The sequence below is a fragment of the Pristiophorus japonicus genome, chromosome 7, assembly GCF_044704955.1.
Source record: "Pristiophorus japonicus isolate sPriJap1 chromosome 7, sPriJap1.hap1, whole genome shotgun sequence".
Classification (NCBI taxonomy): domain Eukaryota; kingdom Metazoa; phylum Chordata; class Chondrichthyes; family Pristiophoridae; genus Pristiophorus; species Pristiophorus japonicus.
This window is the reverse complement of record NC_091983.1, coordinates 18,344,823-18,362,540: the sequence shown is the minus strand read 5'-3', so window position 1 is coordinate 18,362,540 and position 17,718 is coordinate 18,344,823. Positions and strand designations below refer to the sequence as shown.

Sequence of the window (17,718 nt, the reverse complement as noted above, 5' to 3'; positions counted from 1 at the left end):
TCCTCCGATTGGCTTGTTGCAGGGGCACCATTTCTCTTTGGGGCCGAAATTGTCCCTTCCCTTAAGGCTTGTTACCAGGCCACACTGCGGAGTGGAGTGGCTGCCGATTTTCCGTGCAGTGGCCGCCATTTTGAAAATTGACCTCCTGTGGTTTCCCGGCGGTGACCCGCTCCCCCCCACTCCGCCCCCCCCTCACGTCCGCCCCGCTGCTGCCGATCCATCCTAAGTGAGTCATCATGGCCCCGGGTTCGGCCGGGCCATCAACAGGCAGCCTCGCGCCCCCGCTTGGGTGCCAGGCCGCTGGCCCAGCCAAAGCCCTCCCTGGTGGCCCAGTGGACTTAACTTAAAGAATCACAGAGCTCGCAGCGGCCCTCCCGTGACAGCAGTGGACATGCCGCACGCCCCCAACTTCCGCCCCTCTAGTGACCTCACCTCCTCTCTCCGCCCCACTTCCGTCCCCGTTATGACTGACTTCCAGGCCATTCGGATAAAAAGCCAAAGAGCGGAATTTCGCGCAAGAGGCCACCTCTTCTACCACGGTGGAGAAAACAGTCGACACAAGTTTTTCGGCGGTGGGAGGGGGCAATTTTAGCCCTTTTGTCTCTCTCTTTCTCCCCACAGCAGCAGGGTACAGCCTAACGTAACTGTAACTATGAATTCGGTTCCTAGTGGTTTGTTTGGGCTAATGGGAATTGCTTGCTCAACCAAGCTAGCTCAGCAATTCATCTCTGCATTTCAGCTTCAACACATTAAGCACAGCTCCAGGCAACAATCCTACTCAGAGGAAGCTTCAGCAGGAAGGAGAGGTAGTTTGTGAAGCTTTCCCATCAGTATTCTCTGACTTTTTTGCACTATTGCAATGTTGAGGTGTGGCTGGAATACTCTTGTAAGCATAGAGGTTTGGTTAAAAAAAAACTTGCATTTATGTAGCGCCTTTCACAACCTCAGGACATCCCAAAGCACATTGGAGGTAATGAAGGACTTTTGAAGTGTAGTCGCTGTTCTAATGTAGCAAACAGCAAAGTGATTATATGAAGTATAATGTGGATAAATGTGAGGTTATCCACTTTGGTAGTAAAAACAGAGAGACAGAGAGTCTGAATGGTGACAGATTAGGAAAAGGGGAGGTGCAACGAGACCTGGGTGTCATGGTACATCAGTCATTGAAGGTTGGCATGCAGGTACAGCAGGCGGTTAAGAAAGCAAATGGCATGTTGGCCTTCATAGCGAGGGGATTTGAGTACAGGGGCAGGGAGGTGTTGCTACAGTTGTACAGGGCCTTGGTGAGGCCACACCTGGAGTATTGTGTACAGTTTTGGTCTCCTAACTTGAGGAAGGACATTCTTGCTATTGAGGGAGTGCAGCGAAGGTTCACCAGACTGATTCCCGGGATGGTGGGACTGACCTATCAAGAAAGACTGGATCAACTGGGCTTGTATTAGTTCAGAAGAATGAGAGGGGACCTCATAGAAACGTTTAAAATTCTGACGGGTTTAGAAAGGCTAGATGCCGGAAGAATGTTCCCAATGTTGGGGAAGTCCAGAACCAGGGGTCATAGTTTAAGGATAAGGGGTAAGCCATTTAGGACCGAGATGAGGAGAAACTTCTTCACCCAGAGAGTGGTGAACCTGTGGAATTCTCTACCACAGAAAGTTGTTGAGGCCAATTCACTAAATATATTCAAAAGGGAGTTAGATGAAGTCCTTACTACTAGGGGGATCAAGGGGTATGGCGAGAAAGCAGGAATGGGGTACTGAGGTTGTATGTTCAGCCATGAACTCATTGAATGACGGTGCAGGCTAGAAGGGCCGAATGGCCTACTCCTGCACCTATTTTCTATGTTTCTATGTTTCTATGTTTCTATGTTTCTATAACCAGATAATCTGTTTTTTTAGCGATGTTGGTTTAAGGATAAATATTGGGCCAGAACACCGGGGAGAACTGCCCTGTTTTTCTTCAAACTATTGCCATGGGATCGTTTACGTTCACCTGAGAGGGCAAACAGGGCCTCGATTTAACATCTCCTCCAAAAAACGGCTCCTCCAACAGTACAGCACTCCTGCAGCACTGCACTGGAGTGTCAGCCTAGATTTTGTGCTCAAGTCTCTGGAGTATGGACTTGAACCCACAGCGTTCTGACTCAAGAGGCCAGAGTGCTACTGCTTTTTCTTATTTGAATTTTTTCAACATTTACAACATCGTGATCATTCCATTGTATCGTACAAATCCATTCTGCCCCTCTGCACAGCCATTCCTCCACCACTTATTAACATCAAAAACTGAAGTTTAATTTGTCTCCCGTGACATATACTAATCTCATCATCATAAGCAGTCCCTCGAAATCGAGGAAGATTTGCTTCCACTCCAAAAGTGAGTTCTCAGGTAACTGTACAGTCCAATATGGGAATTACAGTCTCTGTCACAGGTGGGATAGATAGTCGTTGAAGAAAAGGGTGGGTGGGACTGATTTGCCGCACGCTCCTTCCGCTGTCTGTGCTTGTTTTCTGCATGCTCTCGGTGACGAGACTCGAGGTGCTCAGCGCCCTCCTGGATGCACTTCTTCCACTTAGGGCAGTCTTTGGCCAGGGACTCCCAGGTGTCGGTGGGGATGTTGCATTTTATCAAGGAGGCTTTGAGGGTGTCCTTGAAACATTTCCTGTGCCCACCTTGGGCTCGTTTGCCGTGTAGGAGTTCTGAGTAGAACGCTTGCTTTGGGAGTCTTCTGTCAGGCATGCGAACAATGTGGCCCGTCCAACGGAGCTGGTCGAGCGTGGTTGGTGCTTCGATGCTGGGGATACTAATCTATTGTACTTTAGGAGAGTGCTACCACTAAGCCATGAAGCTGCTTCAATCGTTATCTTGTCCAGGATTGACAACACCCCCATATATCTCTCCACTGTTATAGAGGGCGAACTTTGGGGTGGGGTGGGCCAGCCGTACTGGTCCGTGCAGTGGTGGACTTTACTGACCCTTGGACTTGTTTTCTCTGCACCTTGCGAAACAGGACCACAGTACTTTGTCACTAGATGGGTCGGGCTTTGAAAAACAGTTGGAAGGATGATGAGGCCCCATGGCCCATAATGCAGAGCTATATCAAGTTCAGATACATCAAGAAGTATCGACTAAAGCATTTAAATGTAGGAGTGAGAGAAACCGAGGTTCTTGGAGGCAACTATAGTGATTGACGTGCAGAGGTTCCATTTAAGATGTGAGGGGTTAGTGAGGCCGAGAATATTGATGGATAAAGAAGAACCAAGGGCGAAGCCTTCAAAGATAAGAGATCTTAGTTGTTGGAGAAACTGTGCTTTTAAAAAAATTGAAAGGAATAGGTAATTTCATTGCCTGATCAAAGGGCACAGTAGAGATTGAGTTGCAGCGCTTCACTCATTGCATTGAGAAAAATGAAGGATGTGAAGCACAGAGTGTGTGTCCTGAAGGGAATAGAATGTAACATGGAATCAGCAAAAGATTGGATAGTGTTGGCTGCTGAGTTTAGGAGGTCACTGATATGGAGAAGGAAGAAAGTGGAAGAGAATGGAGCTTGGGAGCACTGTGAGTTAATGAAAATGGAGCCAAGAGATGGGATATCAAGCACAGCACAGAGCTTGGTGCAAAGGTCATCTTTGTTCATTATTAATGTTTCTCAACCAATGTTCTTCCCTCCCTCCCCTGAAAGCTTGGTGCTGTGCTGTTGTACAGTCCCATGGGTCCCAGCTAATACTTGTAGTCCTGCTCACTGGATGCCTTGCAATATCGGTGAGCATTTCCCCCAGATTTTTCATTTTAACTTACTTTTTTGGTGCTTTTGTGTATTTAAAAAAATAATTAATGTCAGTTAGGTGGACCAACCCCAACCTGAATCTGTTTAGTGGTATCCTCGCTGGAGGGAGAATCACCTGATGATAAACCTCCGTGGGGTTCCTCCAGTCCCACAATCCACTGATCCGTTGCGATGCAGGACGCCTCCGTTGTTTAATGTACGTCAAAATCCTATTCCCACTGCTAAGCTTAATCGGTTCAGATGGATTTGAAATCTATCTCACTGCTACTTGTCACTTGGCATGTAGCTTGGTATCAGAATCACGTTCTCTACCTCCTGAGAATTAGCCGAGGTGGTCTTCCTCTGCCATCGAAGTGAGCATCTGTGTCCCATGCTGTGCCAAAAGCGAGTCCAGAATTTCAGATTCACACCTTGCATCTCAAAGGAGTGACTAAACATGTGGTCAGAATCTCAAGCAGCTCAATGCCATTTGTTTGGTTTCTTTAACGGGGACCAGTAAGTGCTCCAGGCATCCAAGGAATTTGAAATGACTATGCTCCTTTACTCAGATACTCTTTCGCCTTCAGTAACTCTTGAGCTTAGTCCAAGAGGATTTTTGTCACCATTTTGCTCCTGGGTAATCTGCACTTATGTTCATTTCAATAGTCTGAGGACTTTCCCCTCAGATGAAGCATGCACACCATCTGTGCAGCAACCTAGGCTCTGCAATTCCTTCCCTAAACCTCTCCGCCTCTCAACCTCTCTCTCCTCCTTTATGACACTCCTTAAGGCCTACCTCTTTGACCAAGCTTTTGGTCACCTGCCCTCATATCTCCTTATGTAGCTCGGTGTCCAATTTTGTCTGATTACGCTCCTGCAAAGCGCCTTGGGATGTTGGACTACATTAAAGGTTTTCTGTTGAGGCAGCCTGTTCGAGAATAGGTTAAGGGCAGGTTGCGTTTACTCGGCCAGACGCAGTCCTCGATCAGCGCCTTTATAACACATTCTAGGTTAGGAAAATGACGGATTAGGGAGCCAGATACCATCGGAAGGTTTACAGGCAGCAACAGATGGGCACACCTGTCTATGGGGCCGAAATTCACCCCCGCCAGAAACAGGGCATCCTTACCGTGTTTCAGCTGTTTTCACCGACGCGGTGGATGCAGTGGACTCTTGCGCGAAATTCAGCTCTTTGTCATTTTTTCCAGCGGGGCGGGTCGGTCACAATGGGGGTGGAAGCGGAGTGCCCGTCAAACTGGGGGCGGAGGTGAGGGGGGGGGGGGTCGGGCGGAGTGTCGGCCGCTGTCAGTCATCAGCTTGGCGCTGGTGACATCATCACGCTGGCGCGTCACCATGTCTCTCCCCTTCACTTAAAGGGGAGGGCCGCTGCGAGCTCTGCAATTCTTTAAGTTCGGTCCACTGGGCCACCGGGGAGGGTTTCGGCCGGGCCAGCGGCCTGGTATCCAAGAGGGGGATCCAGACTGCCTGGACTGCCGGCCGAACCGTGGGGCATGATTGTCAGGCCTACCTGGCAGTCGGCCGACAATAAAAAATAAGATGGCAGGCCGCGGCAGCGTGCCTTCCCTTTTAATGATGGCCGCACCGCCATTTTACACACACTGCAAACACAATGCACTGACAGAAAAAACTGTCGGGGGCACCGAGCGGCGGCCGCAAGGTTTATCAAGGTAAATTTTGCTTCGGGGCGGGAGATCAGCGGTGCGCACTTTGATGACGCACTTAGGAGGGTTCGGCAGCAGCGGAGTGGAAGTGGGGACCGCCGGAAAAACCACCATGGTGAATTTCGCCAGCAGTGGCCATCCACAAAAAAAAACGGAGGCCATTTGATACCCGCCGCCACTTTCCAGCGGTAACAGGCGTTAACGGGAGGCTTCCCGTCATGTCTTTCCACTAACTACCTGTCAGCTCATTGGGCAACATTCTCAGCTTCTGTCTGGTAAAGAGTGCCTGTCATCATCATCATAGGCAGTCCCTCGAAGCGAGGATGACTTGCTTCCACGCTAAAAAGGGATGAGTTCACAAGTGTTTCAATGTTCCGGATCCCGAAATAATATTCCAGGTCCCGCACTACATCCTGAAGGGTGGAAGATGCCTGTGTGTGGATTTTTTTTAACGTGTGGTGGCCGTTGCACACCAGCCACCACACGGTCTTGACAGAGCCAGGTCTTGGTCCAGTGGCAAGGGTTACCCAAGACGAGAGAGAGGCGATTAGTCTACATGTGAAGTTGATTCTACGCTCTGCTTTATACCTTTCAGACTAGTTTCTGCCTCTTGTTGAAGTTTTCTGATAACCAATAAGGACCTCTGTGATTCCTTTCATTCTGCGGTTATATTGTTGATCTTATTCACTAGTTAATGTTGCTCTGATTAGCATCATTCTGCCAGTTTGCCCTTCTCCTTGTCATACTTAAAATGTTGTGGGTTCCAGCACTGCAGTAGCATTGTTTCTTTAAACCACAGAATGTTTTTCCTAACCTTAAACAATGGAGTGACAGAACAGCCAATAAGACAGCTGCAAATGGCTGGTTATTCTAAATATTTCCATTACCATAGGACATCAGTGCAGAAATAACGTGGAATGCAGTTTGTCAGAAAAAGCCACTTTGAATGCCTGCACTTAACAGCAAAGCCTCTAGGTAACTGTGCACTTTTTAACTTTTGACAGATGATGGTTCTTTTATTATAGCCTACTGTGGAAACACGGAGAAATCTAACCCACCTGTTCTTCTGCCGCAGGAGTGCTAGCTGCGATTTCCCAATAGTTCCCCCTGCCCCCCCAACATAAAATTACCCCATCAATTAATCTTCCATAAATCCCAATCGGGAAAATTCTCTGCCGTTGTGGAGAAAATCTAGTTGCGAGTATGAAAGGGAAACTCATTTAGTGATCAGATCTGCTTTTTAGTGCCTGTTGGAAAATATTCCTCAATACCAGCCCGCCCCCAAGGTGTGTTGCATGCCACTGTAGAATTTGCGGTTATTTATAATATATAGACACACATAATATATCTTACCTCTGTCCAAGTTTGATTTACCACGTTCCACTGTTTTCTTTGCCCCCCCCCCCCCGGGGCAGCGTATCATGGTCGTGGATGTCTGCTGTTGGTGATTTGGCCAGAAGGGACACTGGGATTTGTTTTAATGAATGGCAGAAAGGAAATGAGATAGCTTCTGTGTGTCACACAGAATTAAAGAGTGCACACAAAACGTCTGCAACACAGCAATTACTTACGCTGGTTAAAGATGTAAAGATTTAATTTCTAGGGAACCAAGGATATTTATAACTATTGCAAATATGTCCATTCTGAGCAAAGGTCAGCGATTATCAAAGCGATTATCTTTTTTGATTCTCAAGTGCTTTTTACACTGTGTGATGAAGCTTGAAATTATTGCACAAATGTAACCACAGTGGAGCATTTAGCTGTTATGTACAGCATGTGGCTAATGAATTCTAGATAAACCATGTTTCTGTTTAGAGCATCACGATGCTAATCTTCTGATAATGTTTTTCATTACCAGTAATATTAAACCGGCATCACCTTATTGTTAACTACAATGTTCAGACCATTAAGTGTCTGTCACAGGTACTATAGAATCATAGTATAATAGAGCACAGGAGGCCCACTCCCCTGCCCTGTTCCCATAGCCCTGCAATGTTTTCCTTTCAAGTATTTAATCGGTTGTCTTTTGAAAGCCCCTTCAGGTGGTACATTCCAGATCACAACACGCTGCTTGAAAAAAATTCTCATTTCCTCCCTGGTTCTGGTGCTTTTGCCACATACCTTAAATCTGTGTCCTCTGGTTTTCCGTCCCCTCCTGCGGACTCATGTTCAACACACTCCGGTGACATTTCTCTGACCACCATTTTGTTAGCCCACTAATTTTAATTGATTAAGGCCCCCTGTTAAAATGGGGGACAAAGTGTGCAAAGATATTGCCAGCAATAACTTGTGGCCTCTGATATTTCCAGCCCTTGCTGAGAATTTATTGTGTCCTGCTTTGTCTACGAATAACACAATCCAAAAATGCTAACTGTTCATTCAAATGTATTGATCATCTACTCTCTATGATCGAAACAATTACTCGGAGTGTTATACGATGTTGGAGACCCACGATGCTCCAGGGCCTGACGCTCCAGCTCTATTTATAGCCCCGACCTGCAGAGGTGCCCCCATCGTGGATCCGCCCCGACCTGTGTGAGGACACCACCGCAGGTCGGGGCTATAAATAGAGTTGGAGCGCCGGGCCCTGGAACATCGTGGCAGAGGTGCAGCGAATGAGGGTACAGGGCCCAGAAGAGCCGAGGGCCCAGGGGCAGCACGGGCCAGCCCACACTGCGATATGTATGCGCACTAGGTCCGTGCAGCAGAGCAGGTCTCCAGTCGTCCTGGTTCAACCCTTGCCTCTGGATAAAGACCTAGCTCTGTCAAGCCCGTGTGGTGGCTGGTGTGCAATGGTCACCACACGTTAAAAAAATCCACGCACAGGCATCTTCCACCCCTTCAATTGGAGTTCAGGACCAGAACATCGGGTCCTTCATTGAAACATCTGTGAACCCACGTGGAAGCAAGTCATCCTCGGTCGCGGGACCGTCTATGATGATGAGCCAATTGCAGCAAAAACAGATTACCAGCTCATTCAGCCAGCTGGTGGTATTTTGGGATCTTGCTGTTTTGGGGATCTACGCACCCAAAGGACCTAATTGGCTGTGAAGCACTTTGCGACGTAAAAAAATACAACTGAAAATTCGCATTCTTTTTTTACAAAAACAATTGTGCCGTGAGGAACTGAAAACCAACTAACCAAGACTCATTAAGCCGAAGATTGATAGGGTCAGGTCATAGTTGTGAGGTCAACCTTTGAGATGAGAGGCCGATGCTCCGAATGTGTGCTGCCGACAGGGAGCCTGATCTGCCGGCCATAGTCATCCATCCACTGATTTCAACTGGTTTCCTCTCTTCAAACAAAGCAGCTCTAATGCTCCAAGAGCTATCTCAGCAGTGAGCAAGATCATGCCACGAAAAATAATTTATCGACACCACAGCAAGGGTTAAGTTGCCCCTTCTCCATCGTGACAACTTCCAAGAGAGATACCACTTCACGACAAAGATCTGCAGTTCCATCTGCACTGTATGGAAGCACGGGAGTTATTTTTTTGTAAGCCCTGCCCATCCCCATGAATCAAATCATTGAGGAGAAAATCTGAAGAAGCTAATTAGGCGTCGGGCTCATTAAGACTTTCACACCCTCTCTGACAGCTGACAATTTATTTGAGACCAAATTGACTTGCATTGCGGTAGCTGCCAATCCATAACCAGTTGTTTCCTCCAGACCACATAATGATTTTAAGCAGCATGAATAATGGGAATGATTGAATAGAAAATAACAGAGCAATATGTGGCTATAAATACTTTCTTTACCACAGTTACCATTGTGAGACGAACATGCACAACCACAGTTGACTGAAGAAAAGCAGCCACTTTCAGAAGGTCTTTGCTTAAATGCAAAGTCTCTGGCCAGCAATGCACTTTTGAAATTTGGATAGCTAATGCTTCCTGCATTAAAACTCACTGCTGTAAACCCCCACTTCGTGTTTTCCGTCTGCTTGCACGAAGCAGTCCGCTGACAACTCTTGAGTCGAACAGATGTGAAGCAACTGGACATGGTTCACGAATATCAGTTATTGCACAGGGAAGGTTAAGAGGAGATTTGATAGCGGAGTTCAAAATCACGAATAGTTTTGATGGTGTAAATAAGGAGAAACTGCTTCAAATGGCAGAAGGGTTGGTAACCAGAGTCACAGATTTAAGATGGTTGGCGACATGAGCAATTTTTTGTAACACACCGAGTTGTTGTGATCATAAGAACATAAGAAATAGGAGCAGGTGTATTGCATACTGCCCCTCGAGCCTGCTCCACCATTTAATACGATCATGGCTGATCCGATCATGGACTCAGCTCCACTTCCCTGCCCGCTCCCCATAACCCCTTATCCTCTTATCACTTAAGAAACTGTCTATTTCTGTCTTAAATCCATTCAATCTTCCAGCTTCCACAGCTCTCTGAGGCAGCGAATATCATAGATTTACAACCCTCTGAGAAGAAATTTCTCCTCATTTCAGTTTTAAATGGGTGGCCCCTTATTCTAAGATCATGCCCTCTAGTTCTAGTCTCCCCCATCAGTGGAAACATCCTCTCTGCATCCACCTTGTCAAGTCCCCTCATAATCTTATACGTTTCGATAAGATTACCTCTCATTCTTCTGAATTCCAATGAGTAGAGGCCCAACCTACTCAACCTTTCCTCATAAGTCAACCCCCTCATCTCCGGAATTAACCGAGTGAACCTTCTCTGAACTGCCTCTGGGAAAGCACTGCCTGAATGGGTGAAGGAAGCAGATTCAGTAATAACTTTCAAAAGGGATTTGGATAAATACTTGAAGGTATAAACATTACAGGGATACGGGGAACGGACAGAGGGAGCGGGATTCATTGGATAGCTCTAACAAAGCGCCAGCACAGGCACGATGGGCCGAATGGCCTCCCTCTGCACTGTATCATTCTATGATTGTAAGGGACTGAAATTGCCCCTTTGCGCAGGGCCAGTTAGCGTTACCAGCCGTCGCTAGCGGTGCACGCATGAGTTAGCGGCAGGCACGGCGGCCACATCGACCCGCGCGGAATTGTCCTCCCGGGGCTCCGCCGGCGAAAACCGGTTTGCGCCGCAGCCCGCGATTAGCGCACCGGCACGCCGACCTCTATGCGGCCCTTGGACGCGAGGTCAGCGCGGGGCGATGCCACCGACAGCCTCTCGGCGCGAGAAGCTGCGGTGGCTGTGGTGCCCTGGCCGCCCTTAAAGGGGAGGTGGTCGCATGGCGGCCGCCGTCTTTTTTCTGTCGGGCCGACTGTTCAGTCGGGCCGACAATGGCGGACGCTGGTGCGGCCGGGCCGCCCACAGGCAGACCGGCACCCCCTCTTGGGTGCCAGGCCACTGGCCCGGCTAACAGCCACCCTGGTGGCCCAGTGGGCACCATAAAGAGGCTGCATAGCTCGCAGCAGCCCTCCCCTTTAAAAGAAGGGGAGGGGCGTTGTGAGGCGTCAGCACCCGGGGGAACGCTCTGTTCCCGCAGCAAACATTTTTTTTATCAAAGAGCCCAAATCTGCGAGGGAGCCGGCGCTTCCCACGCCGGCATAAAAACAAATCACCTTTAGCGAAATGATTGTCCCAAACCCAGGGCCAATTTTAGCCCCTTAAAGTCTCTTTACATTGGAGGGGGGAGGTGAAATGCCATGATATCCAGGGGCTGATTCTTCGAGCGGACGTTCCAGACGAGGGGTGGCACTGGAAGAGAGTGTTGGTTGGGCAATCAGGGGCATCGAGCCCATGGCCTCCTACCAGGAGCTCCCAATTCGCCAATCAGCCCTTTAATCAGCTTGCCATTGGTAATTTCGGCAGCCGGTTTATTTTCTCCATGTCTTAAGAGATCCTTTGTCTGTAGTTATATTGTAATTTATTGAAGAGAATAATAGTGTACCAGCATTTATTTTAAATTCGTTCATGGGATGTGGGCGTCGCTGGCAAGGGCAGCATTTGTTGCCCATCCCTAATTGCCCTTGGTGGTGAGCCATCATCTTGAGCCGCTGCAGTCCGTGCGGTGAAGGTGCTCCCACAGTGCTGTTAGGGAGGGAGTTCCAGGATTTTGACCCAGCGACGATGAAGGAACGGCGATATATGTCGAGGTGTGTGACTTGAAGGAGAATTTGGAGCTGGTGGTGTTCCCATGCACCTGCTGCCCTGGGTAGAACATCAATGTGTCCCTAGCCACGTAATTTAAAAAAAAAATCTTTCTTTCAGGGGGTCCAAGACACAATCCTGACCTAGACTCTGAGATCAGCCCCCTACTTCCACCGTTTGGCAAATAGGTCTGACCAGATGTGCCTATGCCAACACTGAGGGCTGAGAATACAAGAACTCCAGGCATATAGAGACCCCATCCCCATCCCAGAAGGCCATTGTGAGTACCCGGACTTAATGCCTCGAGGGGGAAAATCCAGATCCCAAACTAATTTGTGACCATTATACCTGCCAAAGTTATGGCAGGAGTGAGCAAGATGTGTGTGCACTAGGTCCGTGCAGCAGAGCTGGTCTCCAGTCGTCTTGGTTAATCCTTGCCACTAGACCAAGACCTAGCTCTGTCAAGCCCGTGTGGTGGCTGGTGTGCAACAGTCACCACACGCTAAAAAAATCCATGCACAGGCATCTTCCACCCTTCAGGATGTAGTTCAGGATCTGGAATATTAGATCTTTCATTGAAACACCTGTGAACTCATCCCTTTTTGGCGTGGAAACAAGTCATCCTCGATATGAGGGGCCGTTTATGATGATGATCAGGAGTGAGCTGGGAGAACTGGTGATTTGGGAGTCTATTTCATTCATACTGCACTGTCAGCAAATTTACAAATATGTTTGAAATCTAATTATTTCATTTACATCTTAAAGCCCGGCAATATTTGAAAAATGTAAAAAAAATGGGCAGAGATATTTAATTAAAAACATACTTGCACTGAAAAAGGTGCTCTTTTGATTTGATAAGACTGTACAGATTTTTTTTCCACATTGTGAATGCTCGTATTAATAGAGGCAGTGTTTGCCTTACAAAATGAGGTTGCAGTGATGCAAGGCTTTCAATAATTGGAGGTAGACTACAATATTTAAATAGTCTTTAATCAGTCCCACGTACTCTCCTACTCTCCAAGGTTTGGTTTAACCTTCTTGAGATTAGCAACAAAATTAAAGGCTAAACTCGCTCACCCATCTCAAATCAGGGTGGAATTAGGAACGCTTTCAGCCATAGAGTCATTATGGCACAGAGGAGGCCATTCGGCCCATCGAGTCCATGTCGGCTCTCTATAGAGCAATCCATTCAGTCTCATTCCTCCACTCTATCCCCGTAGTCCTGCAAGTTTATTTCCCTCAAGTGCCCATCCAATTTCCTTTTGAAATCATCGATCGTCTCCGCTTCCATCACCCCCGTAGGCAGCGAATTCCAGGTCATTGCCACTTGCTGCGTTAAAAAGCTCTTCCTCACATCCCCCTTGTATCTCTTGCCCAAAACCTCAAATCTCTGTCCCCTAGTCTTTGTACCGTCAGCTAATGGGAACAGCTTTTTTTGTCTTCATATCTAACCTGTCATAATCTTGTATATCTCTATCAAATTTACCCTCAACCTCCTTTGCTCCAAGAACATCCCCAGCTTCTCCAACCTAACCTTGTCACTAAAATCCCTCATCCCTGGAACAATTCTGGTAAATCCCCTCTGCACCCTCTCAAGAACCCTCACATCTTTCCTAAAGTGTGGTGACCAGAACTGGGTGCAATACTCCAGTTGTGGCCTAACCAGAGCTTTATAAAGGTTCAGCATAACTTCCCTGCTTTTGTACTCAATACCTCTATTTATGAAGCCCAGGGTCCCATATGCTTTGATAACTACTCTTTCACTATGTCCTGCCACCTTCAAAGATCTATTCATATGAACCCCCAGGTCCCTCTGTCCCTGAACACTCTTTGGAACGGTGCCATTAAGTCGATATTGCCGCGTTGTATCAATACCATCCACTTATAGATTGGTGTGCGTCGTCTGACTAATTGATTGTAATGACCGTGGTGTCAGATTTGCTGAGAAGTCTTCTATGATCTGTAACTGGTCTAACTTTCACAGTTTGCGTTGTTCATTGGAGTAAAGCTGTTTTTCCCACTTTGGGTGCTCCGCCCATTCATACACGGAAATTTTTGTCAGGGTCCTACAACCACAATTTCAATATTTTCATGAGGTTCCTGTCTCTTTCGGACAAGAAGCCTAGCCGCTCATTTCGATGTGTTCACGAAAATCACCTCGGGCGAATCTCTGGTGATAGATTCTTCTCCAATTTTCAGCCATCGATAGCCTGCAGGGTGGGCAGGTGTCAATTGACTGTCATAACAACAACAACTTGCATTTATATAATGCTTTTAATGTAGTGAAATGTCCCAAGGCGCTTCACAGGAGCGATTATCAAACTATATTTGACACCGAGCCAGATAAGGAGATGTTAGGACAGGCTTACTCAAAGAGGTAGGTTTTAAGGAGCATCTTAAAGGAAGAGAGAGAGAGGCAGAGAGATTTAGGGAGAGAATTCCAGAGCTTAGGGCCCAGGCAGCTGAAGGTCACGACCACCAATGGTGCAGTGAAGGAAATCGGGGGCGACCAGAACTGAGCACAAAGATCTCGGAGGGTTGGAGGGCCGGAGGAGATTACAGAGGAATAAAGAGTGGCGAGTTTATGGACTGATTTGGAAACAAGGATGAGAATTTTTAAAACTGAGGCGTTGCCGTACCGGGAGTCACTGCAGGTCAGCGAGCAGAGGGTTGACAGGTGAATGGGACTTGGTGTGAGTTAGGGTACAAGCAGCAGAGTTTTGGATGAGCTCAAGTTTACGGAGTGCGCAGGGTGGGAGGCAGGCCAAGAGAGCATTGGATTAGTCAAGACTTGAGGTAACAAAGGCATGGATGAGGGTTTCAGCAGCGGATGAGCTGAGGCAGGGGCGAAGACGGGCGATGTCACCAAGGTTGTAGGGCTGGAGGAGGTTGCAGAGATACGGAGGGGTGAGGCCATGGAGGGGTTTAAAAGCAAGGTGACATCCCAAGTGACACACATTGTGACCCCAGTTCTTTAACTTGTTCCTGTCTGATAGTTTTGAATAACAGGAGACTGCTCTATGTATCGTGTGTGCACTCCTTTTCTTTTTTAGACTTGTTATTTGAATCCTCAAATGTATTTTCTATCTTTTTTTAACCACTCCCTCAGAAATTATACTGTTGTGAATTCAAAAGTGATTGCCGTGACGGTCAGACCGGAACCGAAAATCGCCGAATCTGTACTGGAAATCGAGCTGGCCCACTTGGTAAATGTAAGTATTTCCTCGTTTACTGCAGAATATTCCAGGGATATTAACCTTGAACGGGTTAGCAGCTCCAAGGAAGCTAGCATCGCCCCGGGCTCAACCTTTCTTCATATGACAACCTCTTTATCTCAGGAATCAACCTAGTGAACCTTCTCTGAACTGCCTCCAATGCAAGTATATCCCTCCTTAAATAAGGAGACCGAAACTGTACGCAATATTCCAGGTGTGGTCTCACCAATACCCTTTGTATCGTTCTAGGGAAGGACTCGAGCTGCACAGCCTCACCCCACAAGTCCATAGATTGGAGGACCTGGTGCAGTGGGCAGTGCTCCAGTGTCCGATTTTCCCAGTGACAGCTTACCTGCCACACTAAATCTACCCTTATATTTGTTTTCAGCTCACACTGAAAAAAAGCACTATTACAATACCAAAAGGCTTCAAACAGTAAGAGCAGCCTAATTATCATAAAATTAACACCAAACTACAAAACACTTTTTTTTCCCCTTATTCTGCACCCTGCTCCTGCCCTCCAATTTGGAAGCCTTTTAAAAAGATGTTTTTTCATTGGCTGTCAGGGCGGGCTCAGTCACTCCGCTGCCCTCCTCCACGGTCCACTTCCGTATCACTGCCCTCTCGTGGTTCTATTCCTACGTGTCCCAGCACACTCAGCCCATCTCCTTCAAGGGGCTTTTCTGCCCATCCAATGCACAGTCATCTCCAACATGGCCCAAGGTTTCATCCTTGACCATGCCTCTTTATTCTGCAAGCCTGGCTTCAGCTTCCACAGGTACGTTGATGGCATCCAGTGCTGCCTCTCCACCACTAGGATGGTCCCTATGTTGTCCGACCGCCTCTCTCGCGTCAAGTCCCAGATGTGCCAGAGATTTCTTCAGATCAACATCGGCAAGACTAAAGCCATCCTGTTACCCACCGTCATTCCTTCAAAGACATCAGGCCCCAGGTTTACTTCCACCTCAAGAGTGTTGCCTGTCTGTCCGCCTACCTCACGACAAAGTTTCCCAAACCATCTCATCGTTGTTCAAAAAGGCTCAATTTCTCCTATGTGAGAACATAAGAAATAGGAGCAGGAGTAGACCATTTGGCCGCTCGAGCCTGCTCCACCATTCAATAAGATCATGGCTGATCTGATCTTGGCCTCAACTGCACTTTCCTGCCTGATCCCCATAACCCTTGACTCCTTTATCGTTCAAAAACCTGTCTATCTCCACCTTAAATATTTTCAATGACCCAGCCTCTACAGCTCTCTGGGGCAGAGAATTCCAAAGATTTATAACCCTCTGAGAGAAGAAATTCCTCCTCATCTCCATTTTAAATGGGTAACTATGTCCCCTAGTTCTAGATTCCCACACAAGGGGAAACATCCTCTCTGCATCTACCCTGTCAAGGCCCCTCAGAATCTTATATGTTTCAATAATATCACTTCTTATTCTTCTAAACTCCAGTGAGTATAGGCCCAACCTGCTCAACCTTCCTTCATAAGACAACTCCTTCATCTCAGGAGCAAACCTAGTGAACCTTCTCTGAACCGCCTCCAATACAAGTATATTCCTCTTTAAATAAGGAGACCAAAACTGTACGCAGTACTCCAGGTGTGGTCTCCCCAACACCTACAGTTGTAGTAAGACTTCCCTATGATTTTTTTCTGCAATTTCACGAGCTTCACCCCATGCAAAATCCAGAATCACCTAATTATTTTGTGGCCCACAGCCTCTCCTGCATGAGGTTGCAAACCCCCATCACCCCTGTCCTCACTCACCTCCTCTGGCTGCACTCTAGCTCTGCAATCATCTCTGTGCCCTCTCCCAACAGACACCACCAAACTCTTCCCACTCTGCTCTGCTGACCATCCTGCCTCGCTCCCATGTAGCAATGGTTGAATGGCCTTCAGCCGTTACCCTCCTGCCCAGGAGAGGCGTGATTTCAGGGCCCAGAAGAGCCGAGGGCCCAGGGGCAGCATGAGCCTGCCCACACTGCGATATGCGTGCGCACTAGATCCGTGCAGCAGAGCTGGTCTCCAGTCGTCTTGGTTAATCCTTGCTACTGGGCCAAGACCTAGCTCTGTCAAGTCCGTGTGGTGGCTGGTGTGCAGCGGCCACCGCACGTTAAAAAAATCCACGCACAGGCATCTTCCATCCTTCAGGATGTAGTTCAGGACCTGGAATTTTAGGTCCTTCATTGAAACACCTGTGAACTTTTTGATGCGGAAGCAAGCCATCCTCGATTCGAGGGACTGCCTATGATGACGGTAATGCACTGAGGAGCTCTCTCCCTAAACCTCTCTCTCCTTGTGCAAAAGCCTGCTCAGAACTTGCCGCTTCAACCATGCTTTAGGCCAATTTCCCTAACTTCTCTCCAACTCCCTCATGGATGCCCACCGCTCCCTCTGTGAAACCTCTTGGGGTGGCTGTGCTATGTGAAGGGTGCTCTATAAACGAGGATGTTGTTGAGTGCCAGGGCCAAAAATAGAATGCCATTACAATTTGTAAATGTTGTTTGAATTATGAGCTTGGTACAGTTTCCTCATTATAGATTGTAACATTAATTACAGGAAAATTACAGGGAATCAGTTCAGTTATTTCAGGAACAAAGGGCTGATTATTTAAAAGGATGAAAATGTTGCTCGTTTCTCAAATGGTTAATTCATCAGTTAAGAGCCGCCCATCAAAGCTGGCCTCTGATTTTATCCTTTAGCTTCAGCAAGACAACTTGCTGCAGCTCACCGCAGCATGTAGTAAAACTGAACTTAATAAAAATCTAGCACGTTATCGGTTGCCATCGGAAAGGAATTGCCGTAAAACCCACCTGGTTGACTAATGGCCTTCAGGGAAGGTTAACTGTGACCTCTGGCTGGTCGGACCTAGACTTGACACATGTCCCACACTACGTGGTTGATTCTTAAGGGGCTGTTTTCCTGGGTTTGCGACTATTAAATTAGTGGCAGATAAATTGGCCGTGGAACTTTGCAGGCGTGCGTTC

General features: G+C 47.6%; 1 protein-coding gene across 1 annotated transcript in view; it reads left to right on the top strand.

Annotated features, from left to right (window-relative positions):
• Positions 1-17,718, top strand: part of adgrb3 (adhesion G protein-coupled receptor B3) — a 920,563-nt gene that overhangs the window by 574,345 nt on the left and 328,500 nt on the right. Inside the window, exon 15 of the mRNA XM_070884862.1 lies at positions 14,625-14,727. Coding sequence (XP_070740963.1) covers positions 14,625-14,727 — 103 coding nt within the window. The remainder of the gene's footprint in view (positions 1-14,624; positions 14,728-17,718) is intronic.